Source organism: Limanda limanda, chromosome 16 (genome assembly GCF_963576545.1).
Source record: "Limanda limanda chromosome 16, fLimLim1.1, whole genome shotgun sequence".
Classification (NCBI taxonomy): Eukaryota; Metazoa; Chordata; class Actinopteri; order Pleuronectiformes; family Pleuronectidae; genus Limanda; species Limanda limanda.
The window spans coordinates 20,479,485-20,506,007 of NC_083651.1; the positions used below are offsets into that span (position 1 = coordinate 20,479,485).

A 26,523-nucleotide genomic window follows, 5' to 3' on the forward strand; every position below is an offset into this window, starting at 1 on the left:
AGTTTATCTCATCTTGAAGTGAAAGTCATAAATTAAGGGACATGCCAGTCATCAGGCATTTCTGTGCATTTAAGTATTCCCTCTGCTTTCTGCAGTAATGCTTGAGGTCAGGTCACATAGGGCAATAAGAGATTCAGATAGAACTTTTAAGGAGAGCTTTGGAGGGGGGGTGGCTGCTAAGCAATGTATGTGTTAAATCAGGTTTCTAATATTGTTTTATAAGAGCACATGCAAATATATACTTCAGACGGGTAGTATCAACGTAAGTGGAAGTAAAACTAGAAAAGAAACTGAAATAAAAAGATAAATTAAGTTTTTAGTGTTTTGCTGCAGGTTGTTCCCTGCTTCAGCCTGGTTTATCTTAATAACCCGGTGTGTATGTTAACATGGCCTGTATGACTACTAATATAAGAAATGCCGCTGCCATGGTCCTCAGGGTTGGTGACACGAGGCGTAGGTGTCTTACAAATGGATCACAGAACTTGTGAATCCGTGTCTGCAGAGGAAAGTGATGTGAGAATCTGTCTGACTCTGAGACTGTGAAACTGTCTCAACTCTCTTTGGCACCATTTCCTTTCTGCCATTCAGATTGTTTACGCATAAACGGAGCCTTTCACATTTCTTGCACAGCCTCTACTTTCTTTTTTCCTTCCTTGCCTTGTGAGCTGCATTGACTCAGGGAGATTCAAGGGAAAGCTGGGTTGTGTAAGAATCTCCAAGGAGTGGCTGGAGTCTGAGGTCAGTAGATCAGACCATGTGATCCAATGAGTCAGGATTGGGTCACTACACTTTTCTTGGCAGACTTGGATTATGATACTTTGAAGAAGAGATTTAGCTCAAAATAGTATTTTATAAAAGAGATTTAGTATTCCTTGTAGAACAGCTGGAAAGCTGTCAGTAAAATAAATATTGTTTAAAACAATCCGATTTGACTTTGTCACTTCTTGCTCCAAGATGATGTTGTGCAAAGTTTGTTTTGTCTCTGCTTAGGCAAGAAAAATAACCCTGATGGTAATAATTAGACACTGGTTTGCCTCTGTTTAGTTCAGACCAGAATGAGGTCATCTTTACTCTGTTGGATCTACGCATGTATAGTTAGGCATCATCGTAATGACAGCCTTGGGAGCTGAACAGTTTGGACTCACCTCCTTTGCTTCTCACCTACTTCTCGGCCTCGTGCTTGCTCCCCAATCTGTCTCTTTAAGTATTTTTATTTTTTTATCTGCCTGATGGTTCAGCGAGGCCATTATTCCCCTCAGCATTTAGAGGGAAACACAAAAAAGAAATGTTGAAGAACCAGTCAGCCATGTGCTTATAGGACTGTGGTAGGTTGGCAGCAGTATCGCTGTCTTTACTCCTATCCCAAAGCCGCTGAGAGCAAACCAGAGTGAAATTATTTCAGGGGAAACTTCAGAGGTAGGCTCGCAGTTTTTTTCTTTGCTTAATAGTGTCTTTGTTAGGCTATGTGTTCTTTTTTGTATGTTGTTTTTTCTGTGGTTCTACACCCTACACTCTGCTTCGTGTGCAGTTTCCTTACAGGCATGTTTAGACTGCAGAGAGTTATTCATTCAGGCTGATTATATACACGGATTTTGGATATAGCAAGTTCAGATTTTTTTTCTCAAAGAGGTTGGTTTGTATCAAATGATATGGTAAAGGTTCACAGAAGGGTCAAATATGATGAGGTCCATTTGCTCTTAATCTAGGGTGAATTATTTGAGTTTAATTGGCTGTCATGGTCCTATTTATGTGAACATCCTGAGAGAGAAAGCAATTTTCCGCCCCAACCGGGTCGGCAACGTCTGACAGTTTTTAAAATTTGTGCTCAGTCAGTCCTGTCCGTGTTGTTCTCGTCTGTGTCTGTCAGGGAGGAGGACTTCTGCCAAATTCAAACAGCTTTTCCCCATTTCCCGTCGCTACGATTCCTGAGAATAAAGTTCCATGTCCTTGATTCAAAAGCTGCGGTGGAGGTGGGAGGGATTCAGGGCGGGATGTTGCAATACCATGAATGAGCAGGAAAGGAATTTGGGAGACTTGACAAGGGGATACATGAAATATCCAGTGTGGACTAACATACTTGCTAGTAGTAAAAGCGTATCTTTCATGTGACACCATGGCTCGGTTCAGCTCAGACACCTTGAAATGCTCATGCTGCCTTGATGACAGTCTCCCAGAATACCTCAGGGTCACATTTTGTGTAACTGTCTGTGAGGGGGGGCTCCCACATGCTTCTGCAACCCACCCACACACGAGCTTGCACACACAGAACTTCATCTGTGGCCAAAAACCTTATGATCTCACTGTAAACAACCAAACCAACTCACATAGACTGACAGTGCTTAAGAATGCTTCCCTCGTGTGCGATGGTGAGGGCATTTCCATAACAATATATGACCCTTTTAACCCCAAAAAGATGATGTCTGTCTGCGCTAAATTGGCTCCCTCAGTAAAGCTTCTGTATATCAGGTTATCCATTCGCCCCCGGCTGCCATATTGCTTGAGGAATACTATAATAGACACTTTGAGTGAGGAAGTGATAAGTTCAAGCAGCAGGGATATTTAGAAAATTACCATATGGTTATTTCAGGGCGGTTTCAACGGCAATATTCCCCCACTCATTCATATGTGAAAAGGTTCTTGTATAAGCACCATTTTGGCTGCATTTAATAGATTAAATGGAAACTTGAAATTAACGCAAGTTGACTAAAGCAATATTTAACTAATCATGCCACACACCCCTCAAAATATAGTGATGTAGAATCCAGTCTTTGTGCTCTTATCTTGGAGATTACAGCAGCAGTGACTCCTTAAAGCAGTAAATGTCATAGTAAAATCCCTGTTTCCCTTCAGTCACATATTTCCTGTTTTAACAGACCCCTTGCTCTTCTCTGCCTCTATAGCTCAGAGCTGGGGCGGGGGGGGGGGGGGGGGGGGCGGGGGACACCAACATTGCTGGCATCCTCGCCCCTGTCGACAGATTGTGTGTTTTTTTCCCGATAGATTTATAACACTTGTCCAAATTAAAATACAAAAATATGTTTAGACATGCATTTACTTCACCTATCAGCTTTGCATTGCTTGGATATGAATTTCTTGGTGTTTTTTCCATATTTTTCTATGTCACTGAATTACATACACAAATCATTATTTAACTCGTTTGTTGTCTCAAGGCCATATGGCATTGATTTGCACTGTCACAGACATGAAACATTGATAGGGTTTTTTCCTCTTTGGGCCATATGGCATGTGTGGGTGTGTTTGTGTATTGCTGGTGGTGGCGTGTGACCATAGATAGTCACTGCCCTGCATCATTCGCCTATGTGTATCAGGGAAGGGTTGACAAAGAGCATCTTTCCGAGTGAAGAGTGTTTGCACATACAATGCGTACAGTCTGGTGTGCGTGTGTAAAAGATTGTGGTGTTTTTTGTGTGTTTTTTTCAGCAGAGTGCTTGTATTGATCTGATCATTGTGTGTTTTTTGTTGTTTGTTTGTGTCTGTGTCTGTTTAGGAGGAATGCCAGCTCCTGAGCAGAGCCCAGTGACGGAGGAGGGGCTTCTGCTGACCATCCGCGACAGTTCAACTGGCCGCAACATGGAGGCTGATAACACCGCCAACAACATTCTGGCCTCTGTCAAGGAACAGGTAGGGTGCCTGTTCCATTCATACTGCACTAAGACACCAACTGATTGATGATAAATCTTTCACATTATGGAACTGTTTCTGCTTTGATGAACCATTCATGCACAATGACCGGTCTCGAACCCTAAAATTGCCTGGGTGGTGAGCTAATAAGTATGACAAATGTGTTGCATTTGTGTCAAGCACCCTGTCCTCACGGTAGTGATACATCATACCTCTGTGGCACAGAGCGTTGGCTGCACCGCTGGTGGGCTTACAGCATTGGCCTTGCACCCTTAATGTTTTCAGCAGTGACCTGTATCATAACTCAGGGGTCGTCCACTATAGAGAAGGTTGGTGGTCTGAATCCATGCTCCTCCAGTCTGCATGTCAAAGTCTCCTTAGGCAGGACAGTGAACCCCAAATTGCCTCTGAATGAATGTGTGTGAAAGGGTGAATGTGACATGTAGTATAAAAGCCTAAGCTTTGACTGGTCACCAACACTAGATAAGTGCTATACAGAAGCAGTACATCTACCATTGTATGGCAACATGAACATTTCCACTGATTATAAAGCGTCAAACGAAGTTTGAAAGGAAGTCCTGGCCATTAAAATGTCTCAGAAAGCCAAGTGATGTACTAGACACCTTGTCTCTGGGAATGGTGATACTGAAGTGGTGATGTCTCTGCTGGTCCAATCAGCAGGCTGCTGGACTCATGCTGTTCCACAAACGTCGACGAGTGCCACAGGCTGGCAGAGCCTCACAGGGGGGCCCTCATTCATTACAATACCCAGTTTGCTCTTTCATTGGTGGTTGAGTGGTTGTCTGCTCTCATTTCCTTTACAGCTTGTATTTGTAGCTAATGTGCACCTTGGTGAATTTTTAATTCTGTTGATTGTTCAGTGAAGTTATTGTTCCATAAGGCACGCCAACTCAAGTATGTCAACAAATCTAACACTGTCTGCTTGTTTTTATATTGCAAATGTATTTCTAGATGTGTGATCCACTGGTCGAACCTGTCCCGACACAGAGCACAGTGCAGAAAACTGTCATTTTTTCAGCGGGTGGTGTAATCAGATGGTCAGAGTGAACTGTGTTTATTTTGTGTCTTGTGCAAACATTGAAGTGGAATACGCCAGAGTAGGAGCTGTTGCTTGTTTATGGCCTGCAGTCATGGCCTTGCTTGCCTCAGTGGATGACCAGGAAGATCATCTCCTGCAGGGACTGTGAGCCTGTGCAGGGACAAGCCCTCTGACTCACCCTATCTTTGCTCGGCTCTGTGTGATTCATTCACACACGCCTCTAGAACACACACACACACACAACTACACGTACAGATACAAGCACTTTCCTTTCCTCTGTGGCTTCGCTTCAATCCTCCATATTCTTGGAAAACCAGCAACATACACACTAGGCTCAAGAGATTTTGCTCATTATTAATGATGTAATTTCTCACTCTGTTTCTCGCATACCTTTTTTTCCCCCTGAATGGGAAGAAGTTGAGTTACTCATTAAAGTGAATTAAATGCATTCTCTGGTATTTACTTTCAAACATCCGACATTAATCCCATTGAGGCTTACTGCAGGAAAGTGTGTTTTGTTTACACGAGCGTGGAAGGAAGGAAGGAAGGAGGGAGCACCTGGCGATGTCACTTCCTTCCCTGGAGTTATTCCTTGGCGGTTAGTCCGGTTCAAGCAGATATCCTTGCAGGCAAGCAGGAAGAGTGAGTGCTGTTCCTGGGTTGCTGCTTTTATAGAACGACTCGCCGGAGACATGCCTCAGAGGGGATTCCTGCTAAATAGTCAAGACTGTAAAAAGACTGTTCTAAGTATTTAACAGACTTATCAAAGCAAAGAGGGTGAGCGGAAATCGGAGGAGGTTAGAGGCTGCGCTGAATGCGAGTGCGTTTTTTTTCCCTCTGCGTTTGAGTGAGGTTTTCCTGCGATTGTTGAGCGGCAGAGCTTCGAGGGATCCAGTTGTTGATGTAAACATGCAAGTCTGCTGTGCTCCAGCTGTGGCCACAGTTTGGGCTGGGGATTTGGAAGACTGGGTGTTTGGTAAGTGTTTACTCAGTGGCTCTATTATCTTAAATGTTTTATATTTATGTCTTTTCCCTTGCTTGTTTCCCTCCGTTCAGTCGCTCCTCGCCTTCTTTCATCTCCGTCTCTCATTCCAAACTTCTGTCGCTGTCATTGCTGTAGTTACAGCTGCACAAGCTTTGCCCAGATGCCCAAACAAGGACGGATTCCTCAACATATTATCATTGCAAGCTCCCTGTGTTCATGTGCTTGAATTTCTGTCCCCTTTTGTCTTCTCTCTGCTAACAAGTCCCCGTCCTTTTAGCCAGTATTTTGAGGATTCGGTTCTGTTGTGCTGCCAAGTGTATTTAGGCTGAGGTTCTGTCTTTGCTCTGCTGCTTCAATAGCATCGATCCATTGTCTGAATGACACAGCCATAGGTTTATTCCAGAGCCCATTTAAGTGTTTAAATGTCAGTGTTTTTCCTGCTGCACGTTCCTACTTGCTTCAGAACACAAAGCATTTCTCAAACCTGACTTGACCTCAGAAGAAACGGTACGGTAATTCAGAATAAACTTTACATATATCCCCTCTTCAGTGCTTATTATCTCATCAAATTTCATTTAACCTAAGGGCGCGTATCAAGGATTATCTAAGAACTAGATTTTTGTCTGTTTCATTTTAAGAGTAATTTTAGCAGGGGGAGGCTGTGGCACTCATTTTGACGGATCAGACGGGCTTTTGTAAGGATTCAGCAATCACAACGCTCAAGTGTGTCTTGTGGGGAAAGTAATGTGATTATAAAATAATGTTTCTCATTTTGATAGTATTTGGCTAATCTATGAAAACTATGACTAATAAGCTGTATACTTTTGAGGTGAGAGTGTAATTGATTTAATGTGATCTGACATGGATGGCAGACACTGCTTCATTAGACGTCAGCTGCTGCTTCAGTTGTGACACCACAGCTGCATGTTACAACACTAAACGTGACAGCCTTTTTTTTCTTAACTCATCATTCACAGACTATGTGTCTCATGTCCTCAGAATCATAGCCCTCTTCTGCTTCATCGACTGAAAAAATGGCAGATGTGGGTGGGGATTTGGCTTGATGATAATTCTATATTACCATGTATTTATTCTCAGTGGGATAGAGTCACAGTAATATGAACATGTTTTGTTACGGTTTTACAAAATGCTGCTGTCCAAAGAAGGATTCTGAATTTTTTTTGTCATTAATTATAATGTAATGCTCCTTATTAAATCACAGTCACGCAATTATAGAGAGACGTAGAAGAAACGACCTATTAACTGAAATAGAATAGCACAAGAGCGAAGCTTTTTCTATTTTGGCATGCTATTTTCAGTGTTTGGTTAATTTGTATTTAATTATTTTACACTCCTCATTTAGTGACAGCCGACTTTGGGGGGGAATGCAGTGTTGGTAAACAAAGCAAGAAAGGTGCTAATGAAGCAGTGTTTTGTTTTGGTTGTACCTCGGCTGACGGAATTATGTTTTCACTGCTGTCGACTGTTAAAAAACGATTTGTGAAGGATTGGGTCTGGGCCAAGGAAGAACCCATGAACTTTTTTTCACAAGACCATTGCAGAGAGAGACATGAAATCAGTACATTTTTATGGGGGTTGATCTTTATTTACTGCACAGCAAAAACTTCATAATAACTGTATGTATGGATTTTTTGCCAGTGTTTCATGTTTTCAGTTTGCAGGAAATATCTCTCTGCATGGTTTAGATATCTGCATGATCTCAATACATAATATGATGATAAAGTGGCCAATCAGCCCTGGCGGAGGTATGTGCTCTCAGTGTCCTTCTTTTTGTAGATTGTATTACATTAGAAAACTGTTTGTTATTAAAATGAATCGTTAAATATCAGAATCTCCATCAGCATATACTTTTTTCCGATTTCGTTTAACATTATCCACACCGTAGTACTGGAAACAGTTGAAGAACTGCTCAAACTGCAAATCACTGCATCTTACATTTACATTTTTCATTTCAGTCTTTTCCCTCGTCTTCAATATGCCTCAGTAATTCAGATGGAGTGTCGGTGTAGCGCTCAATTCTGCTGAAGAGCATTGATGGTTGCATTCAACCAAGTGGCTTTTAACCACAAGGTCATTAGTAGTTTACAACTATTTGATGAAAGGAATGCTTTACTGCAATTTTGTCTGAGCCTTCTCACCGTCTAGACCACATTAAGGACCAACTTATCACTGATTAATTTTCTCCATTCAAACAGAAAAGGAAAAACAATTCTATGCACTTTATTCAAAAAAAGTTTGTGAATACAATAGCCCACAGCCAACAGGACGTACGTACGTCAAAGAGACGTCTTTGGTCTACTCCCTAAATTACAATGTGAAACCAAAACTAACCAGATCAAATATTACAATGTACCAAAAAAAACAACCTTGGACCGGGCTTTCAAGAGTGAAAACACCCTTATGTGTTTATAGCAGTAGGAGCTTTAGACATGCAGAGGATGCTGCAGCTGATTTCGCTCTTTATCCTTTCTGTTCTGTTTTGACCCTTCAAACATAAAAGTAATTATGTGGTCAAATTAGTTCTTGCAATCAAATGGGCCGTTGAGCAGATGATTTCTTGTATCAGATTGTTGTTTTTTTGCCCTGGGAAACGCTGTGTTTTGGTCTCTGATCCTGTGCCTCCTCTATTACGAGGCTTTGCCCTCAGAGTAATGCTGCTATTAGCTGTGCCTGAACATGCCTATATGTACCACACGACTGGCGAAAGGGGCTCTTAGCGTCACTGCACTATGGTGTTTCAACACAGTGCCTCCCGGAAAAACACCACAGTGGAATTTTCCCTCATTGCAGGGAGTCCATTACACATGAAAAATCTGTCTGCCTACCGCTTCGCCCCGGCAAAGAGGAGTCAAGACTCTGTGACCTTGTTTTATTCTAAATCAGGCCCAGATACACAGGCAGGCTCCAGCTGACCTTGCTGTGAGGGCTACAACTCCAGCCTCCTCTTCAAGACTTGATGAGCTGGCTGAAATTATGTAAAGTGAAAGTGATGCTAGCCACTGTCTTGTTTTAATGAAGCCACACTCAATCTGTGACCCAGTTTGAGGAGTTAATAGTTTGGGTCAGGGCAAAGCTACAAGACAGAGCTTTTGCTATTATGCATTTCCAAGCCATAAGCGCAGCAGAAAGGTTGCATACGGCTCCTCGATGGGAGAAATAAGGACTCTAATTACAATCGACTAGCGATTTTCTCCACTCCCCAATCCCCAGGGTCTTATTTGCCTTCCTCTCCCTGGTGTGGCCGCTGTGACACAGGCAAGGAGAAATCTAGAGGCATAAGCATTCTGGCCTCGATTGTACTCATAAAAATGGAAGGCTAGCTCCGAGCAATTACCCCATAGGGGAGCTGAACAAGTATGAGAGGGAAAAGAGACGGATTCAGAGAGGGGGGGGATACAGGTGAAGGAGAGTGCTCAGATATACAGAGGAGAGACAAACTGCTCAGATATAGAGGGAACGCACAGAGGATGGTGAGTGAAGGGAAAAGGACAAAAAGTGCAGGTGTGAGAGCATGATGGAGAGAGGCAGAGTCAGACGGGCTGTCACCTGTGAATGGTTCTCCAAAGCGCTGTGGCAGGAGGCTGTCAACTCGGAGCAAAAACAGAAAGGAAAAGAGGAAAAGGAGATCTGCTACTCATGTGATGTGATATCTGAAGGGTGCGTGTGTGTCTGGGCTGGCACTGTCGTTTTGAACCCAGCCCAGGGACATCTACCCCCAACTAGCCTGTTAATAGTCATCACCATCACTGTCATCATCATCATAATCACTGTAATAATTGCTGATGTCAACAGTACACACACAGGAAGAGGCCATTGGGGAGCAGTAGCTGTACTTGGGAAGGTGGAAGCAGAGTAACACTGTTGATGACCTTGGCATGGGACGTGTCTTCTGAGGAAGTAAAGGACATTGACTTGGTGAATCACCAATGACGTTTATAGGAGTCTCTGGTTCATTCTGTTCCCCAACATCTTAAAGATGAGTGTCTCTAAATGACCGATCCTGAGGTGATTGTGTAAGTCACTTCAGACTTTTTATTTCACAACCTCCAGACTGACAGTTTCTAGATTGCTTACTTTCCTCATTTTGACCTGAAGCAAGTTCTTTGTCCGACACAATGCCATTGATCTCTTAGTGGAGCTGTATGTTCACAATGCCACATGAATTGCGCTGGATGGGTGATTTCTGTAGTGCAGCATTTTTCCTTTTTTTTGCAATTGAGGAGATACAGAATACCTTTTATTCGCTACACATATTTATTGGCATTATGTCATGGCATTATTATCATGTTAGCTTTTGTTGAAGCTCCACTGCTTGTAGCTGCACAAAAAACCACAGTGGATCTCTTGCAAGTCTTCTTTGAGATATGGTGAAGGATGAAGGAAAATATGGGATTTTCTAGTGACAATCTCAAATATTTTCATTTAAATTATTATTTGTTAACTCATCATCTATCACTAAAAGGGATAACACAGTGGTGACTGAGCCTATAGCGCAAAATGTACTGTTTTATATTTCTCTGAAAAACAAAATATGATTTGACTCATTTGGTGAGTTGATCAGTTTCAGTACTGCAGGGAATGATGGAACAAGAAGGTGCAGCCACACTGAGCATTTGGTCGAAGATAAAAAATGGGTAATGCTTCTGTAATTTGCAGCTGAAATTAGGTTTTTGAATCCACACATTTACAAACCCTAAAGGTATCAAGTATTTCACGATGTTTGATTCAAGCCTTCCAGTTCCACCGTATGTGAAAGCTCTAGTGCTTTTGAAGCACTCACTCAGTTTTTGTTTGTTTGATAAATTGTGACCAATTCAAGACAAACCTGTGTTTGAAATTATTTTAAATGATGCCACATAGCGCTGGATTCACTTCAACTTGTAATGGTGCATAGCTTGTGCTTTTTAAAGTGCAATTATGTGCATCACGTTTTGAATGCTAATGAGGAAGAAATGCTCTGCTCCTGTGATTTAAATGGTTGGAGAAAAGAACACCCATAATCCTTTGTATATAGTCGGTTGCCAACATATTCTTTTTGTTTGCCCAAACCACCTGTATCAGTCACAATTAGCCAGCAAATTCAATACCAAGGAATTCAACATTTTAGATAACTGAGTCTGTGCTGAATTATAAACTTTCAATTCACAATTACTCATAACGTAGTAATTGTGTGTCTAAACTCATTAACCTCCACAGATAATTCCCCAATAATTTTCAAGCTTTTGTCTGATCTGTTCACAAGCACGAGCACGATTTTTCTTCCACCCTCCCACTCGTCTTTTATATGTTATTGACAGTTTTTCTTTTGTCGTCAATCTCTTGAGTGGCAAGCACCGTCTGCTGCAATTTTCCAATACAGATGACAGCTCCTGTAATAGCATTCACCACACAAATAATACGCCGCTTTAATTGTCAAGCCAGATTTCAACAGCCTTTTCATGTTCCAATATAAGAAAAAGCATGATCTTCGACATCTTACGCATCTTGAATACGAAATGCTACCGACATTGTTTTGGAGGCAATGAGGTCTACATTATAGGTTTTGTTAGTAGTTTTTTAATACAACTAAGAATTAAAAAAACTAATATTGCAACTGTTGCCTTTACTATGATGGCCTGAAGGTGATGAAATAAGAATCAATTCAACCTTAAAATTCCTGATGGGTGTAGAGAGTCATTGACAAGACTGAACCCCCGACTTGTCCCTGACGGCTGCTCTGGCCGGGTGTGAAAATCAGTGTGTAGAGAAGTGCCCTATTAATGTGTGTGTAAATGGGTGAATGTGTCCTGTAATGTGCAATTTGCCATGTGTGTTCACATTGTAATTGTTTTTGGCCAGCACCAAATCATATCCAGCGGTATCTAATGGTACAATTCACCATAGAGGTAGACATTATTGCAAGGACTCAGATCTGCACTATAACCCAAAGAAATATAACACAATTCCTACAACGGGATTTATGCTGCTTTCACCTCAAACTCACTGTGTGTCAATTTGCTCTCAACAGAATTTCAAAAAAATCCTTTTCATTGCTCTGCAAGTTCTCTGCAATGAATGCTTGTAATGCCACATTAGAAAACCTGGCAGAAATGATGTCCTATTGTAACTTGCTTTCCCATTATCACATTATCAGCTTATACAGTATCAAAGCTCTGGCGTTGCTGTGGGTGCTAAAGCAATTTTCACCCTCTGATTCCACCTATAGCTACGCCTGCAGCTTTACACTCTCTTACCTCAGCAAGCACCTTCACTGTATTTTTTAAATGCCTCCCTCTCCAGTGTGGTTATTGTAACTCTGGTGTGCATGATGCTGCAGCCTCAAAACCGAGTGTAGAAACAGGGTGACATTGTGGCATTATTTGTTAGTAATTGCACTGCGTGGTTCTTGCAGGTTTGGACACACAGCCAGTTCTGGGGCCTGCTCCTCTATGCTCACACAACGGGCCTGCTATTCTGTCCCTGCTGCTGCAGAAATCCTTTAACCTCTACTGTCACTCTCCCCCTGCGCCGCAGACTTTAGCTCTCGTTGGAATGCATCTGCCACGCTGCCGCGCGGCTGCAGAACTGTCAAGCCTCATTGCCACTTAATGAACAAACATATTTCTGATAGATTCTCATCTTTGGTTAAGAAGAAAAACCATCTGCACCCGTTATGCAAAATGGATCTGAACATCCCAACTGATCACGTAGCCCTTTCTTTCCAGGTGCAAGCCCGAATCACAGCAGCACCAAAACACACTTTACCACAGACTCACATGGGTTGCACTTTCATGGATAAAATCTTCAAGCCTTAATTAATAGAGGGATTTGGGCACTTGTTAAGGATTAGGCAAAGATTCCTCTGATGTATAAGTCGCAATTATTATTCTGTCATATAAAGGAAGGTGCTGAGTATTCGAGAATATCCAACCATAATTTCACACATCGCTGCACCTGCATCACATTATCATCACACAGTAACTGTGGCATGTATGATGCTGTAGGTTTCTTGTTTTATTCACAAGGTGATGATGAATTTGCTCGTGGTAACTAGGCTGTATCCGTCATGAAGCTCACATGACTTGGCATCACAAATCTTTGAATATTTTTTGTCTGCAATTGAATATGTGCAGGAAAATTTGCAACCAGACTCGCTACAAATAATTTGGTGTATTAAATGTGTTTTTAAGTATGTAGAATTATTCAGAATAGTTTGTAATTGTAGATGTGGATTAGGGCTGGTTTTAATTTGGGTTATTGCTTTAAAACATGCACATGCGTTGATTTTCAGAAAACACATCACATACTGTACAATGCTGCGCCTCCTATTCTCAGCCTCTGTCTGAAATCTTGGTTTAAGCTGTTGTCTCTTTACGACCCCCCTCGCAAAAAACCCCAGTTTTTTCCCTGGCTTTGTAAGAAGGCGTGAACAACGAGCCGCTAGGTCTGCATTATGCAAATGTGGGTCATTGTGTGACATCATAGTAGTGCTGAATTATCTGCCAGACTTCAGGGGCTTCAGGTTTCAGGGGAAGAGGAGCTCCCTGTACCACAAACTTTTGGATGATTTGCTTTGCAGACCTGTCACACACACAAATCAACTTTATATATCCCACTAAAAGAAAAAGAAAAAGCCAAATATGTCTTCATTAAAGAGGGTGTGCAGGTAGCACTAATGTCAGTCCTAGTAGAAAGCATTTGAAAGACATATATAATCCCTTATAGTTTTCAGATAAGCTCATTTTTTGAACTGCCACTTTACTTTCACATGTCTTCAACTTGACCTTTGGGGAGTGATTTTCACAAATCTGGGAGTTATTTCAGACACTTGACTTTTACCAAGTCTTGCATAAATGTACCTTGTAAGCCAGTCATTTGGTCACACTTTGGATCTTTATTATAGTACTTTATTTTCTGCCATGAATTCAAGCAGCCCTAAAGGAGCTACCAAATCAGAATATTTTATATAAATGTTAATTTCCTCTAAAATCCCTTAATGTAGCAGACTGTGCTTTCACTCGTAACATTTAATTTTCCATAATCAATCTTTACCCAATAAAGCATTACATTAAATGTATTGTGTCATGCATTCAACTTCCCAGAGCTGAAAGCTGTTAGTAGAAATAAACCAAGCTTTCTTTCAGAGTACAGCAAATATGCTGACATATGTTAACATTCCCTATGGTTGTCCAGCTGAATGAGCTTAAGTGTGTGTGTTTGTGTGTGTGTGTGTGTGGGAAACATCAATTCCCATGGGTGTGCTGGCTGACCTGTTTGTGTGTGAAAGATGTAAGAAACTTGCAGGTTGGAGAGACTTTTCATTACATCACATTATCTGTCCTGTGTGGGCTGTGGAGCTTGGCCTGAGTTGTGTTTAGTCAGCAGCCTCTCTGTTGGAAGGATGCTACTTTAAAAAGGTTTTGTTGCAAAGAGGGGAATTCATCTTTTACAACTGGTCAAATAAGACCCTTGTTAAAAAGATGTTAAATAGGCAACATTCTTATTATACTGTGATTTGTCAATGTTGTCACCATGTTTCTTATGTTTTTGGTAATATTAGAGAATTTAATACAATAGTACCATTCTTATTTGCAGTGATAAAAGTACAATATTGTTTCTGCGTGCTCTCCGAGTATACTGTATATTAATTTGTTTACTTATGCCTGTTAGGCTGTTTGGAGTGCACTTGTAAGTCAGTGTGTGTTAATACAGCTGCATGACATTCGGGGTTTATGTGGGCTCAAGCCTTTCTTATCTGTGCTGAACCAGCAGCAGGCGGAAGCCACTCCAGGCATTTTAGATAGGTCTTGTGTTGTCAGCAGCACCCATACAGATGACATGGGATGTTGGTAGTGGGGTCTGCTGCCGTGTGTCATCAGTTTCTTTTGGGCCCGAGTAAAGACACAAGCGGACAGGATCTGATTCAGCTGTGGGACCACGGGCAGATCAGACCCTATAGGCACATTGTAATAGCAAATAAAGGCTTTGGAGGCCCTGTTGGTACAGTGAAGCCAGTCGCACATTGTCCCCGTCCTCTCCTTCCACAGTAAGCCTGGTACCGACCAAGGCTGGGCCCACACCCGCTAAATAAGCACAGGGCCTCGTTTAATGGTCACTGCTGTTGTGCTCGTGCCTGACGTGGCGGATCATTATGCTGAATGGATGTGTCACATTCTGTGTAGAGGTCAAGTATGGAAAATGCAATGAATTACACAGAGCAGTGAGCACTCCCTCTCCATGGCTAATGTGGGCCCCACTTACAAATGTTTCATTAGTCCAGGGCCTATTTTGGCATGCAGCCCTGTGTTATCACAAGCTAATTATGGATATATTGAATCCACAATCATAATAGTCTTAATGAGTGATAGAGAATAAAGTGCTCCAGTAATAAAAAATGTAATTCAATAAATTGACTTGATAAATGGACCAATAACAATAAATCGAAAAACGAGTGTGAATCACCCAATGATTGTAGAACTGAGTATAAGCTGCAACCAATTTGTCAAGACATGGGCAAGACCTTGAGGAGAGTGCTCCATGCAAGGAGCTCTGGACTGCCTCTCCATAGTAAAGAAAACAGCAGGGTTATGCTGATGAGCTCGGAGCAGCTCTGAATATCAGAAGAGACGGAGACCTCTGTGACTTATGGCTGCAGCAGATGTCTCTCTTTGCTGTGTTTGATCGAGATCATAGGCCGTCTAATCAGTATTAAAAAAGGCATTGCAATTAGTTTAGCTGTTTTTTGCCTTGCCCGGATGTGCCGCTGTATAATGAGAAGCTTGCAGCCCAAGATGAAGTCGCTGGACTCGAGAAGATGACACACTGCCAGACAAAACAATTGGATTATGAGATTAAAAGACAGAAGACGTATAAATGGTGGGCCAAGAATAGTGACATTTGCAGGCACAGGAAATCTCCATCTTCATTGAAAAAGCAAACAAAACCGTTTGGTCTGTCCCTATGCAAATGTTTAATCAGATCTCATTAGCATATGCTACGTATGCATGGTAATCTTATAGGCGTATGTATGTGTTTTTCTGTGGTAAACGAGTGGAAATGCATATGTTTCTCCATGTGTTTTACTGTTTCAATCCCATATAAGCACATTTTTTGTGAGTGTTTTTGGGTCAGACCGGGGCCTTTTGCTCCCGGAATACATCCAGTGGGCGTGAACTGCATTTACATATTTAAATGTTCACATTTTTGTCCTCTCCTCCCTCCTTTAATGTGCCTTTCCATATGGATTACCCTCCTCCCTTTGCACTTTCACAGCATGTTCTCTCTTTTGCACATTTGTAGCTGGAGTGATTTCAGATTTCTATCAGGAAGATTATTTTTGAATCATGTCATTTTTTGCAATCTCTTTCTGCATGCATGTGCAGCTCTCCCTCTCCTCACTGTTATTCTGTGTCCTTTCTCACTAGTACAGTACACTTAAGGCATAACCTGTTTTATGTAATTTATTTTGTAAAGTCACCCTTTTACCATGCCGCTCTAGACACCAAGTCTGCAGAAATTGTTTATAATTGTTCACTCTGGTGGAAAACGGTAATCCAACTTGCATCTCCACTTTGTACATCAATTACGGTTGCATTTGTGAGAGAACGATACCTATTGTTGGTGACCTTCAGGATGTGTGTGCATTTTATGACATTTTGGTTGAATATGTTAAAGACTTCGGATTTCAAAAACTGCAGCTAAGAAAATGTGTTACCACGGCCCATCATAAAATTAATTATTTGTCAAAAACAGCCCCTGAGTTTAACGTGTACTTCTCCCCCATTTGGTTTGCACATATCTACTGTTGAAATACAATTCACACGCATCTGTTACAAGGAAAGTAAGAATGGAAACGGGGGATTGGTTGGAATGAAGGGTTGAAATTGGCAATTTTCGTGTGACTAAATCTCTCAGCAGGGATATATGTCACAAGAAGGCTTGATTGATCATCTCTTTTTGTAAGTTATCAGTGGTGTGGCCGCTCTGTCTCTGTCCTGCTCCCAGTATGTGCACTGTTAGCTTGTTGGTGTTTGTATCAGGGATCTCTAGAGCCAGCAATCTGTTTGTCCTTTCTGGGCTACTGTAGAACTGCTCCAGATGTACATTTAAAAGGACTTGTATATCCCCTCCTCCACACTGGACCTTCAAGAGCAGGGTTTTCTGGGGGGCGGAGCTACCTTTTCTGCAGACATTGGGCTTTTTAACTTTGTTGATCTTTTACATACACAAATATCCTATAACACGCAAAAAAAGGTTTTCCTTTAAGTATTAGACAATTGATGTCATCATGAAGGAATTAAGTTATGAAATTGTGGAATTTAAATGAAAGAAAGTGACAGTGACGAAAGTAGTTGCTCTAATTATTTAATTTGTTAATTGTGTGGGTTTACTTGTATATTTTAACAATGTTATATTACAAACGCATAATCTCTGTTTGTGCAGATTGAATAAAAGACTTAATTGCCCTGCACTAACACAAACTAATGGTATTTTTCCCATGAACCCCAGTATAGAGCTTTGTGCTGCTTGTAAGTTAATCACTGCGGTTCAAGTGCCGTTTCTCATTTAAACTTTCTGTTGGCATTTTCTAACTGATTCCAGCCTCACCACATCAGCACCGTAGTGCCGTATCTGCTGTGGTAAGTTGCTGTTAATGCATACTTAACATTTCCTGCAGATGCTTTCCATTAAAGGCTCTCCACCGATTAACCCTCGGAGGCTTTTTACTATTTATTCACAAAAGATGGAGGCACATTGTATCTGTCCTGAATGGATCACCATACATCTGTAAGCTGCACTACAGTTGACAACAATATTTGGTTTGTTAGACAAGGTGTGGACATGTTCTGTGCTAATTTGTCAGCGGGTTGGTTTTAAATATTTCAGAAGGAGAAAGTTAGAGGATACAGCCACAGTGAGCTGCAGGCTTTTTACTGAGGTTTGTGCAAGTCATCACAACATCAAACCTCCACCACACCGTGAAGGTAACAATGACTTTTACTGCACCCTCCCCTCCTTTTTATATGTAGTTTAATAATAAAAATAATATATTTTAGGCGTCTTTTACTCTACCATTCCTTTTGTTATGAATACAAGTCTTATCTTTTCTCATTTGCACCCTGCACACAGCACAAGATGTTATCTGGGTGGCTCGTGGCAGTGCAGGGGTATCCCAGCCACATGAACAGATGTCATTACATTAAGGAAACTGGTCAAAGCGGTTTTTCTTTGCCCCTGCTCCCTCTCACTGCAGTCAAGATTCACATATCCACAGCCGAGGCAGAGGAGAGCGGTGGAGGGTATAAACGCAGAAGTTTGGGGGAGGGGTGAGTAGAGCGTGTCTGTAGCCTGGAGGGAAATCTCAGTTCACCCTGAGGGAACATTGGGAGAGTGAGTGTGAAAAGTAGGCTGGCCTCTAGCGCTGTAGGGTGACTAAACTTCCACAGACAGGTTACAAAAGACGCTGGTGTGTGTGTGTGCATGCGGCGGTTGTGAATGTAATTGACCGTGGTAATGGACATTACATGGGACAAGTAAGGATAGCAAGGCCCGCTTTCTACCATCTGTACCTGGACTTATGGTGAGTGAGGTCTTACTGCCAAGGTAGTGGTGGTGTAGGTGAATTGAAAAGGTTTAAGTGTATGAGTATCATTATTCCATGTAAGACCCTTTGCTTGTCTTATCAATGTTATGATCCAGAACCTGCAGCGATGGAGCTGTGCAAGTAACTGCTTCGCTCAGGCCAGATAATTAGTCAAATGCTGATTTCTGCTCAACTCCCATAGGAGCAGTGCCACCAAGGCTAAATAGCACCAACTGAAGTGGTGCTTGTCTCTTTGTGTGGGCTGGATAATAGCAGTACCATATACTGTATGCGTGTGTGTCTACTCCTAAGTTATGGGATGTAAATATTCTCTGTTTTCAAGGTACTTCTGAGCAAACATTTTTTTTAGATTCAGCTTGTTTGCTGTGCTTTTAGCTTCTGTTTTATGCAAATATTAACCCACAGGCCACATAGCAGCCCAGAGGGAGCTGTCAAGCTGTCAACCTGCCGCTCTCACATTGACTTCACATTTGTCGTATCTGTCAATAGAAATCCGTAAAGCTCTCTCTAAGGAGAATATAAATGTTTTTTGTTGTTGTTTGTGCTCAGGAGCTCCAGTTTGAGCGGCTAACCAGGGAGCTGGAAGTGGAGAGGCAGATTGTGGCCAATCAGCTGGAAAGATGCAGACTTGGGGCTGAGTCGCCAGGTGATGGTAGCAGCAGGTAATGAGAAGACACACACATACACATACACACACACCCACACCCACCCACACACCCACCCACACACACACACACAAACACACAAACACACACGCACAAACACAAACACACACAAATCTGCAGTCCAACACATGGCTTTTTCATCCTTCACAGCAGTGGCCATAGTCCGTAGTGTAACCTTATGGCATAGTGAGGAGCAACCCAGTGTGCGTAAATCTGTCCTATAATTTTAAAATACACCAAATTGCTTCAGTGTTGTAAGCTAATAACAAACATTGTCTTAAATTTAAATAAGCAGATATATATATATATATATATATATATATATATATATATATATATATATATATATATATATATATAATAAGCAAATTGACCCAAGCATATACAAAATACAACATATACACAACCGACTCTGTAGTCAATATATCAAGCCAATGTTTATTAGTGACAGCAAGTGAATGTGCATGATAGCATAGTGCTGTTTGCTCAGTGAAGCACTGCCGTCAGAGTGAAAGAGCTCTGGAGTTTGCTCCGGGAATTCGTTCCCACTTCATCAGCTGAGACACCAGGCTGCCTGATCATCACACCTCAGTGACCACACATTCTGTCCGATCTACTGTGGCTCAGACATGTCAGGTTCGTTTGGTGAAAGCTCAATACCAGTGGGCTTCACAGGCCTGTCATGAAGCAGGTTTGACACCAGTTTTGTATCATCGCATAGTCTGGTGGTTTGTCTCAGCGGCACAACTGATGTGAAGATGCACTGATATACAAGCAGGGTGTTGACGTTGACCAATAACAGCTCGGAAAATCTATCTACAGTATCTCTACAGCATCTTTTATACTGCTCATATGTTTACTAATGGTTTTCCAATTTAATTTGCCACCTAATGCCTCTGTAAGATTTGATCCAGAGTAAAAGTATCATTGACAAAGCGATTTTAGATAAACTAAAATTGATTTACTATGGCTGCAACTCTAAGAAAGGTCTCCCAGCGTCATAGTAAAATGGTCTGAGACAATATGCATGGTTTTGATAACGTTCTTTCATGCATTCTGTTGTATGCAAGTGGCCAACGCCATTGTGAGCATTAATAATTGTGTGCTGGTTTATCTATGTCCCTGCAATTACCACTGTGCTTGTAGTTCAAACGATAGTGACTGAAACGGAGCACATCATGTTGGAGTTGGAGCTATAAAAGTTAAACAGTTACTTTTACTGAAATTGCTGCAACGCAATAACGAGAGAATACTTTGGAGGAGATGGTGTGTATGACGTTTGGACTTATTTAGGCAGAAGAAGGGAGAGTTTTATGTGCAGAGTAGAGAGTGGATAAGTCGGGCCGGGTTTGGACAATCGTTTTCATATGATGTTTGGGTCGGTGTTCTATCACGTTGGCTGGGCTATCTTCTTAAATTTTGCCTGCATCAGAAAAAACATCAGGTTGAGGTTGGGCTTGGCTGGTCTTCTCTCTGGCTCACTCGGCATCAGACAGAAAATTGCAGCCTGAGCCATTCTCTAGTGCCGACTAATTCCAGTGGATGTTATCTTGGGATGTGTACATCAGACAGCAGATTCCATGCTGATGTATGTATTTTTCTTTTTTTACTACTTATTCAACTGGGGTCTTTGTGAGGTAGGAATTTGTAGCCCAGTGGTACAACTACACTTAATATGATACATGAAAATTTCACATATACACTTGTTTATGAGCATGGACTGGTATCTCAAGAAATTGTGTTATTTTCATATTGTGACAAATGGCCCTCTGCATTCACTCTCAAGTAGGCTTGGATGCGCTTGGGTTATATGTGGATACATGACACTTGGTCTAAAAAGGGTCTGTAATGGAGATTTTGTCTGGCTTTGTGATAATAAGCCCAAATGCCCTCACATGATGGATTCTTGCTCTTCAGCCTGTTTACCTGCAAAATACCCCATCAAATACCATCAGTTTGCAGTTCTCAGAAATTACAGCATTCCATTTCTCCTTCTTTTTTGGGAGAAGAGCAGGTAAAGAGCTGCGTAAAGTGCTGTGGCAAAGGTCTAAACACCACGTACCTGAAAATAATAAACAGCCTATTTATTTCAATTCCCTCTTAAGAAAGAAAAGTTTGTTTTGTTTGAGCCCATGGTGTTAGTGTACATAGCAATACCATGATAAATGTGACAATAAAGATTAGCAGTCAAACGTATTTTGTCTAGTGTTCAGTTCATTTTCTCAATATACAGGTCTAGTGTTAGGTCCTTTGTTGAATTTATTAAATCTGGCCTAATTTTTGGAATGTAATGTTTTGTCATTACAACCTTTATCACCAAGTTGTAAGATCTGTTAGAAAAGGTAAAGCTTGCTGCACACAGTTGTTGAAAAGAGATCAGAATACTGCAAATGCCTTACCTGGACATATGTCATGGATTGCATTGTCTGTTGTATTCCCAAGATTATTCTTTAACAATATGTCTGGCAAGTACTAATACAAAATGATTGATGGTTGAAATGTGAATATTTTCAATTTAAATTAATTTATAAGGAATTGAGGAACTTGGACGCTTTACCTACTTAGCCACTGGAAGAACCAGCATCTAAATATAGCTCCTGAGCCAAAGTTCCCTACCTGCTTTCTATTGGCCCAGGAATTATCTGAGTGCAATTTGTTGTTCAGAGCTGCTTAGTAAATCAAAAGCCTTGAGGCCGTGCAGCGTTCATTCCCACAGTAAGCACCCGTATCAGAATCAGGTGGCAGACGAATCAGAGGTAAAATAATTCTTGGTGTTTTTGTTGGAACTATAATAAGAGTGTGATTGCATCAAAGCGGCCCCAAATCAGATCGAGACACTTGTTGCTGATGCAAAAACAGGGTTTGCAGTAAATACTTTTGTTGAGATTAGCTTCAGAATCCACTATGTAGCCCTGAAATCTGATTTCTGTTGTCATTCATATATTTGTTGTAGAAGATGACGTGCCTTTCTCTGTTAAAAGTTGAGTTTGTATTTATTTGTTTTAGATATAAACAACACAGTTATATGTATGTTTATTTCACCAAGTTTTACTGTTACCACAAGGAGAGAGGTACTCTTTGTGTCATGGATCTTTGGCATGTAAATGGGAACACTTGAAAAAGCTTTCAGAAACACTGGTAAAGTTTGAATAATGGCAAAGTGATCTCCAATAGAAATCTTCATTTGTTATCCAGGTTTATTCTAATCATATTGTACGATTAAGTTTCCCCTGCAGATCAAATTGTAATCACGTGTCAAATCCATGTAAACGCATCTTTTCTTCTCACTGGGGGGCTGGTAGCTCCCCACCATCTCCCACAGATCCTATAAAGAAAACATGTAACACCATTTTCACACCTATTTTAAAGCTATAGACGGACAAATGAATTCGCTAGCACTGGAGATTTGTGTGTGAATAGAGATTAGCCTTAACCGCCGAGGTCCCACTGTTTGGGCTCAATAGCTCAGCAGGATGACGGCAGAGGTGACAGGACACTTAAGGATTGTGATGGAAGTCATTACATTTCATGACACCTCCAGAGCTGACCACCGCCCTTTTATTTCTGCAAGCACATAGAGGGGAGGTGGTCATGACCTCTGGCAAAACTCTTTAAAAGATGCAACCTCCCAGCCAGCCCGTCTCTGGCTAGCCAGAGAGGTTGATGGGGAATTAAGTATCCCAACAGGGTCAGACCAGTTCTTTATCAGCATCTTCAGTTTTACAGTCGCTCCACAAAGCCTTTTACCCAGGCAGCCTGTCGATATGCAGCATGCACGGCAGCGCATCACCATCATGGTATCCATTCTTCTACTTCATCCGCCGTGGTTCAGTGGAGCACAACCCGCCCAACTTTGTCTTTTTTTTTAATTGCCTTCGTGCTCATTAAATTCAGAGAGCTGGGGTTTCTTAAAGCTCATTGAGGGTCACCTTAGACATTTGGTGTTTGATAGCAATGTCCAACAAATAATGAAAAGAGTTGGAACACATCTCTGATGTCTCCTGCTTGGCCTCTGTCATAATAACCAGTCTTGGGAAAAAAAATTGCTCTGTGTGACTTTCTTCCCCCTTCAGTCAGAAAGTATCTTCAGAGGTACTTACGTGAGCTGAAATGATTAGGTGGCTATTAAGATGTTCATGTACGATAGCTCAGGCCTGCTCTGCACTTAGCTGTAACCATTTCAGTGCAGCACATTCCCTTGTTTACAGGGAACAACCCAGTCTGCCTGCCATAATGCTGACCTGTGTGTGGTTTTATGATGGCTTTCTGGCATTTTGTGGAACCAGATGCATGATGTGTTGCACACACATAGTGCTCTCTTGATCAATCAGTTTTGACCTTGAATTTCCAAATTTTTCTAAAAAGAAAAGGAAGAAGGCTGTTTTGTGAATGTCTGAGTTAAGAGATGTACAAACAACATTATATTAAACTAGTGCATCAGAGCTCCATTCAAAGTAGCACTGGGATGAAACTGTGGTACAGTTTGTTCTATAATTGTCTCCCTGCCTCCTCCTTGCCTCTTGTCTACATTAACACCTTAACTGCAATAATTAAGTGTAAGGTTTCTGTTGTGAAGGCCTAAGATGGATTTATACCAATGCATTCCATGTTGTAATGCACCCAGTGGAGGCTGGTCACATTTGGAAAAGTTTGGAGTTTAAAACCAAGGGTCAATATGCCGCGTCTGAGAATTAATTTGAGATCCTTCTGATATTTGTGCCATTGTGTACTTGATGCCTGGTTTGCTGTCGTCTTGCAATGAGCTTGATAATAACTCTGATCCTTGTTCTGCTGATCCAGGAGCGTTCATCATTAATCACAACGCACCAGCACTAGCATTGTTTTTTCTGACACGTATCATTAGTGTTGCGGCCCCGTTCAGACCTGGCATAAACATCCATCTCCGTTGATCAGATCACAAGTGGACAGCTTTAATGGCCGGTGTGACACATTCAAGACACATTCAGGAACCTTCCGAGATCCAAACACTCCTTTGGAGGTGGTCTCCGACACGTATTCACATATGCTATGTGAAAACAAATGTGTCCAGCAACCACTTTGAAGGATGCTACAGTTTCTCAATGTTTCCCATACATTGATTAATGTGCGCCCTATGCCACACTATTAACACTGACTGCCAGATATTGATTCTCAGTTTTTTTCTTTCAAATGAATGAAATCCTACTTCATAGTAGAGCTGCTTCAAACACATGGGTTTTTCTCAGATCCTCCTGGCTCTGCTCTCGCTCTCTCCACCTCTAACACTGACATATACACACACCTTCTTTCTGACTGGACCATGACTCTCCTGCATTATTCCCTGGAGACTGAGTACCTCTCTCAGATTCTCTTTGTGCTTGTCATTCACTGCCATACAGGATTATGTCAGGATATCACATCGAGTGTTTGTTAATGTACTGAATGATCCCCTTTGATTTACTCCCGGGGCTTGTCTCCGTTGTCTATTAAGTATCAGCTTCCATTTGATCATTATCATTTCCCAAATTGAGATCAATTAACTACATCTATTTATTTATAATCCATCCCCTGGCTTTTTGCACATTTCAACTTAGGGTGTGAAAAAAAAGGATTTCAGTTCCACATTTATAGTTTTTTGTCCAGTGGTGAAGGGCCCTCAAACAAAATCATTAATCTGTCACCAAAGGCACCTTTAAGTCCTGGTAAACATTGAAATTTCCACTTTGCCAGTATACTCTGAACCTCTGGATTTTCTATCTCCAACACAGTGATTAAACTGTATATACACGGTTGTGAAAGAGCAGTTGAGTCCCAAAGGCGTCTCTTCCACATGATTTCACTCACGTCATTCAGTGTGGTGTGTGTGCTCACTTTTTCATCTCTTGTTTTCACAGCTCCTCTGAGAAGTCCCTGCCTTGGAGAAATGCAGGTATGTCAACTTGAACACTAAGATGATGGATAGCTGTCCCTCTTCCTAACACAAGCATGCTTTGCATTGCATTCAGATCATGAAATGAAGCAGTACCACAGTTAATTGCAGGGGGCAGTGTAGCCAATAGTTCAAGTCACAAGGAAGACAATTCAACGTGGTGGAACTTTAGCATCTGTATGATGTTGCTTCGCTCAGGCAGAGTTATCACACAACAGCCTTCTGCCCGTCCCCATGTCTGTCAGAAGCTTTTTTTTTTTTACCACCTCGCTCTACACCTTATGCTACTCCTCAGCCTAAAAATATACAGACCTCCTAATGCATTATAACATGTAAAGGCAGCTGAAATTGGCATAGACAATACTGCTCAGCATCACAGTGATAAAATATACACATGAAACATCTGGAATGCTAAACTTTTTTGCTTCGTGCTTCTCAATACTTTTTTAATATTTGCAGAGAGGTGCTTTAGTTTTCCTGTACAGGGTTTGGCTGAGAGTGTGTTTCTGTGTGTGTGTGTTGCAATACAGACATGTTTTATATTACCACAGTTATCATTGCTAACAGGAGCCTTTTTAAGCACACTTACAGTAATGGACAGCCTGAGGCGTACTCCTGTTTTAATATTTATTTAAGCTACTTCTGCCCACTCACACACAACACCGTCGGTGACTGGGGGCTGAAGGATTTCTCACCGACCACTTTGGTGTGTTTGTTTAGCGTGCATCCTTGAAGGATCTTCAGGAGGGAACGGATAATGAATTGAATTTACTAATGTTTTTCATGGCTTATTAATTTGATTCTGGAACTTAGTGAATCTCTGCATTGGTCATTAATCTTTTATTGTCGATCCCATCAGAGGAGCCTATGGGGGGTTTAGTTGTACATATGCTCTGGGAATATTAATACTACACACTTTTCTCATTTGCTGCCCTCTGCCCATTTCCTTGCTGAATGTATTTCATTAGTGTTGGAACAGAGCTGAGGACTAATCACAATCGCTTTGTATTGATTTCTCATTGTACTGTAGATGATAAATGATAGTCAGATGTGGTAATGCATTTTTTCCCCCAATCTATAGGAATATAAGTCTAAATGTGCGGCGCAGAGCGTAATGGGCCACGTTTTTGTCTACAAGGCTTATTGGTCTCATAAGCCACCAAGCATATGACTCCACTGTCTGAGTGTTTGGGATAGAAGCGTTACTGTGGAAACGAGCATGTTTGCCCCCCGGGCAATGTCAATGCAGTCACACACCCCCGTCCACTGAGAATAGAGGACAAACCTCCCGAAAGAAAAACTTTCTTTTCTGTATTTTTTTGTTTAGCTGCTTCTTCTCTTACAGACGTGCATTCTTTCACCACACTGCCAGCTTCATGTTCAAAAAGGACCCTGCCAATTTAATAAAAGCAAATGCAGCCGTCTTCCTTCTTATCAAATGTATTCTATCCCTTTTCATACAAAGACGTGCAAGACAAGAGCCCTCTGACTGGATTTTGATTACTGAAATTCTACTTAAGATTTCTTTTGGAAAATATGCTTCGAAAAACGGTTTTGAAAATGTGGTTTCTGCATTATTTTCCAACACTTCAATTAAGAAGGGGATCAAACCTTAAAGTGGTTTGAAAACAAAGTAAAGCACAGACCAGATAACGGGAG

The 26,523-nt window shown here is 41.4% G+C and overlaps 1 protein-coding gene across 3 annotated transcripts in view; it reads left to right on the forward strand.

Annotated features, from left to right (window-relative positions):
- Window positions 1-26,523, forward strand: part of pkp4 (plakophilin 4) — a 73,431-nt gene that overhangs the window by 11,439 nt on the left and 35,469 nt on the right. For all 3 annotated transcript variants that reach the window (XM_061088111.1, XM_061088112.1, XM_061088113.1), the window contains 3 exons: window positions 3,509-3,642; window positions 18,841-18,953; window positions 24,830-24,864. In XM_061088111.1, the coding sequence (XP_060944094.1) occupies window positions 3,514-3,642; window positions 18,841-18,953; window positions 24,830-24,864 (277 nt within the window). In that variant the 5' untranslated portion in view covers window positions 3,509-3,513. The remainder of the gene's footprint in view (window positions 1-3,508; window positions 3,643-18,840; window positions 18,954-24,829; window positions 24,865-26,523) is intronic.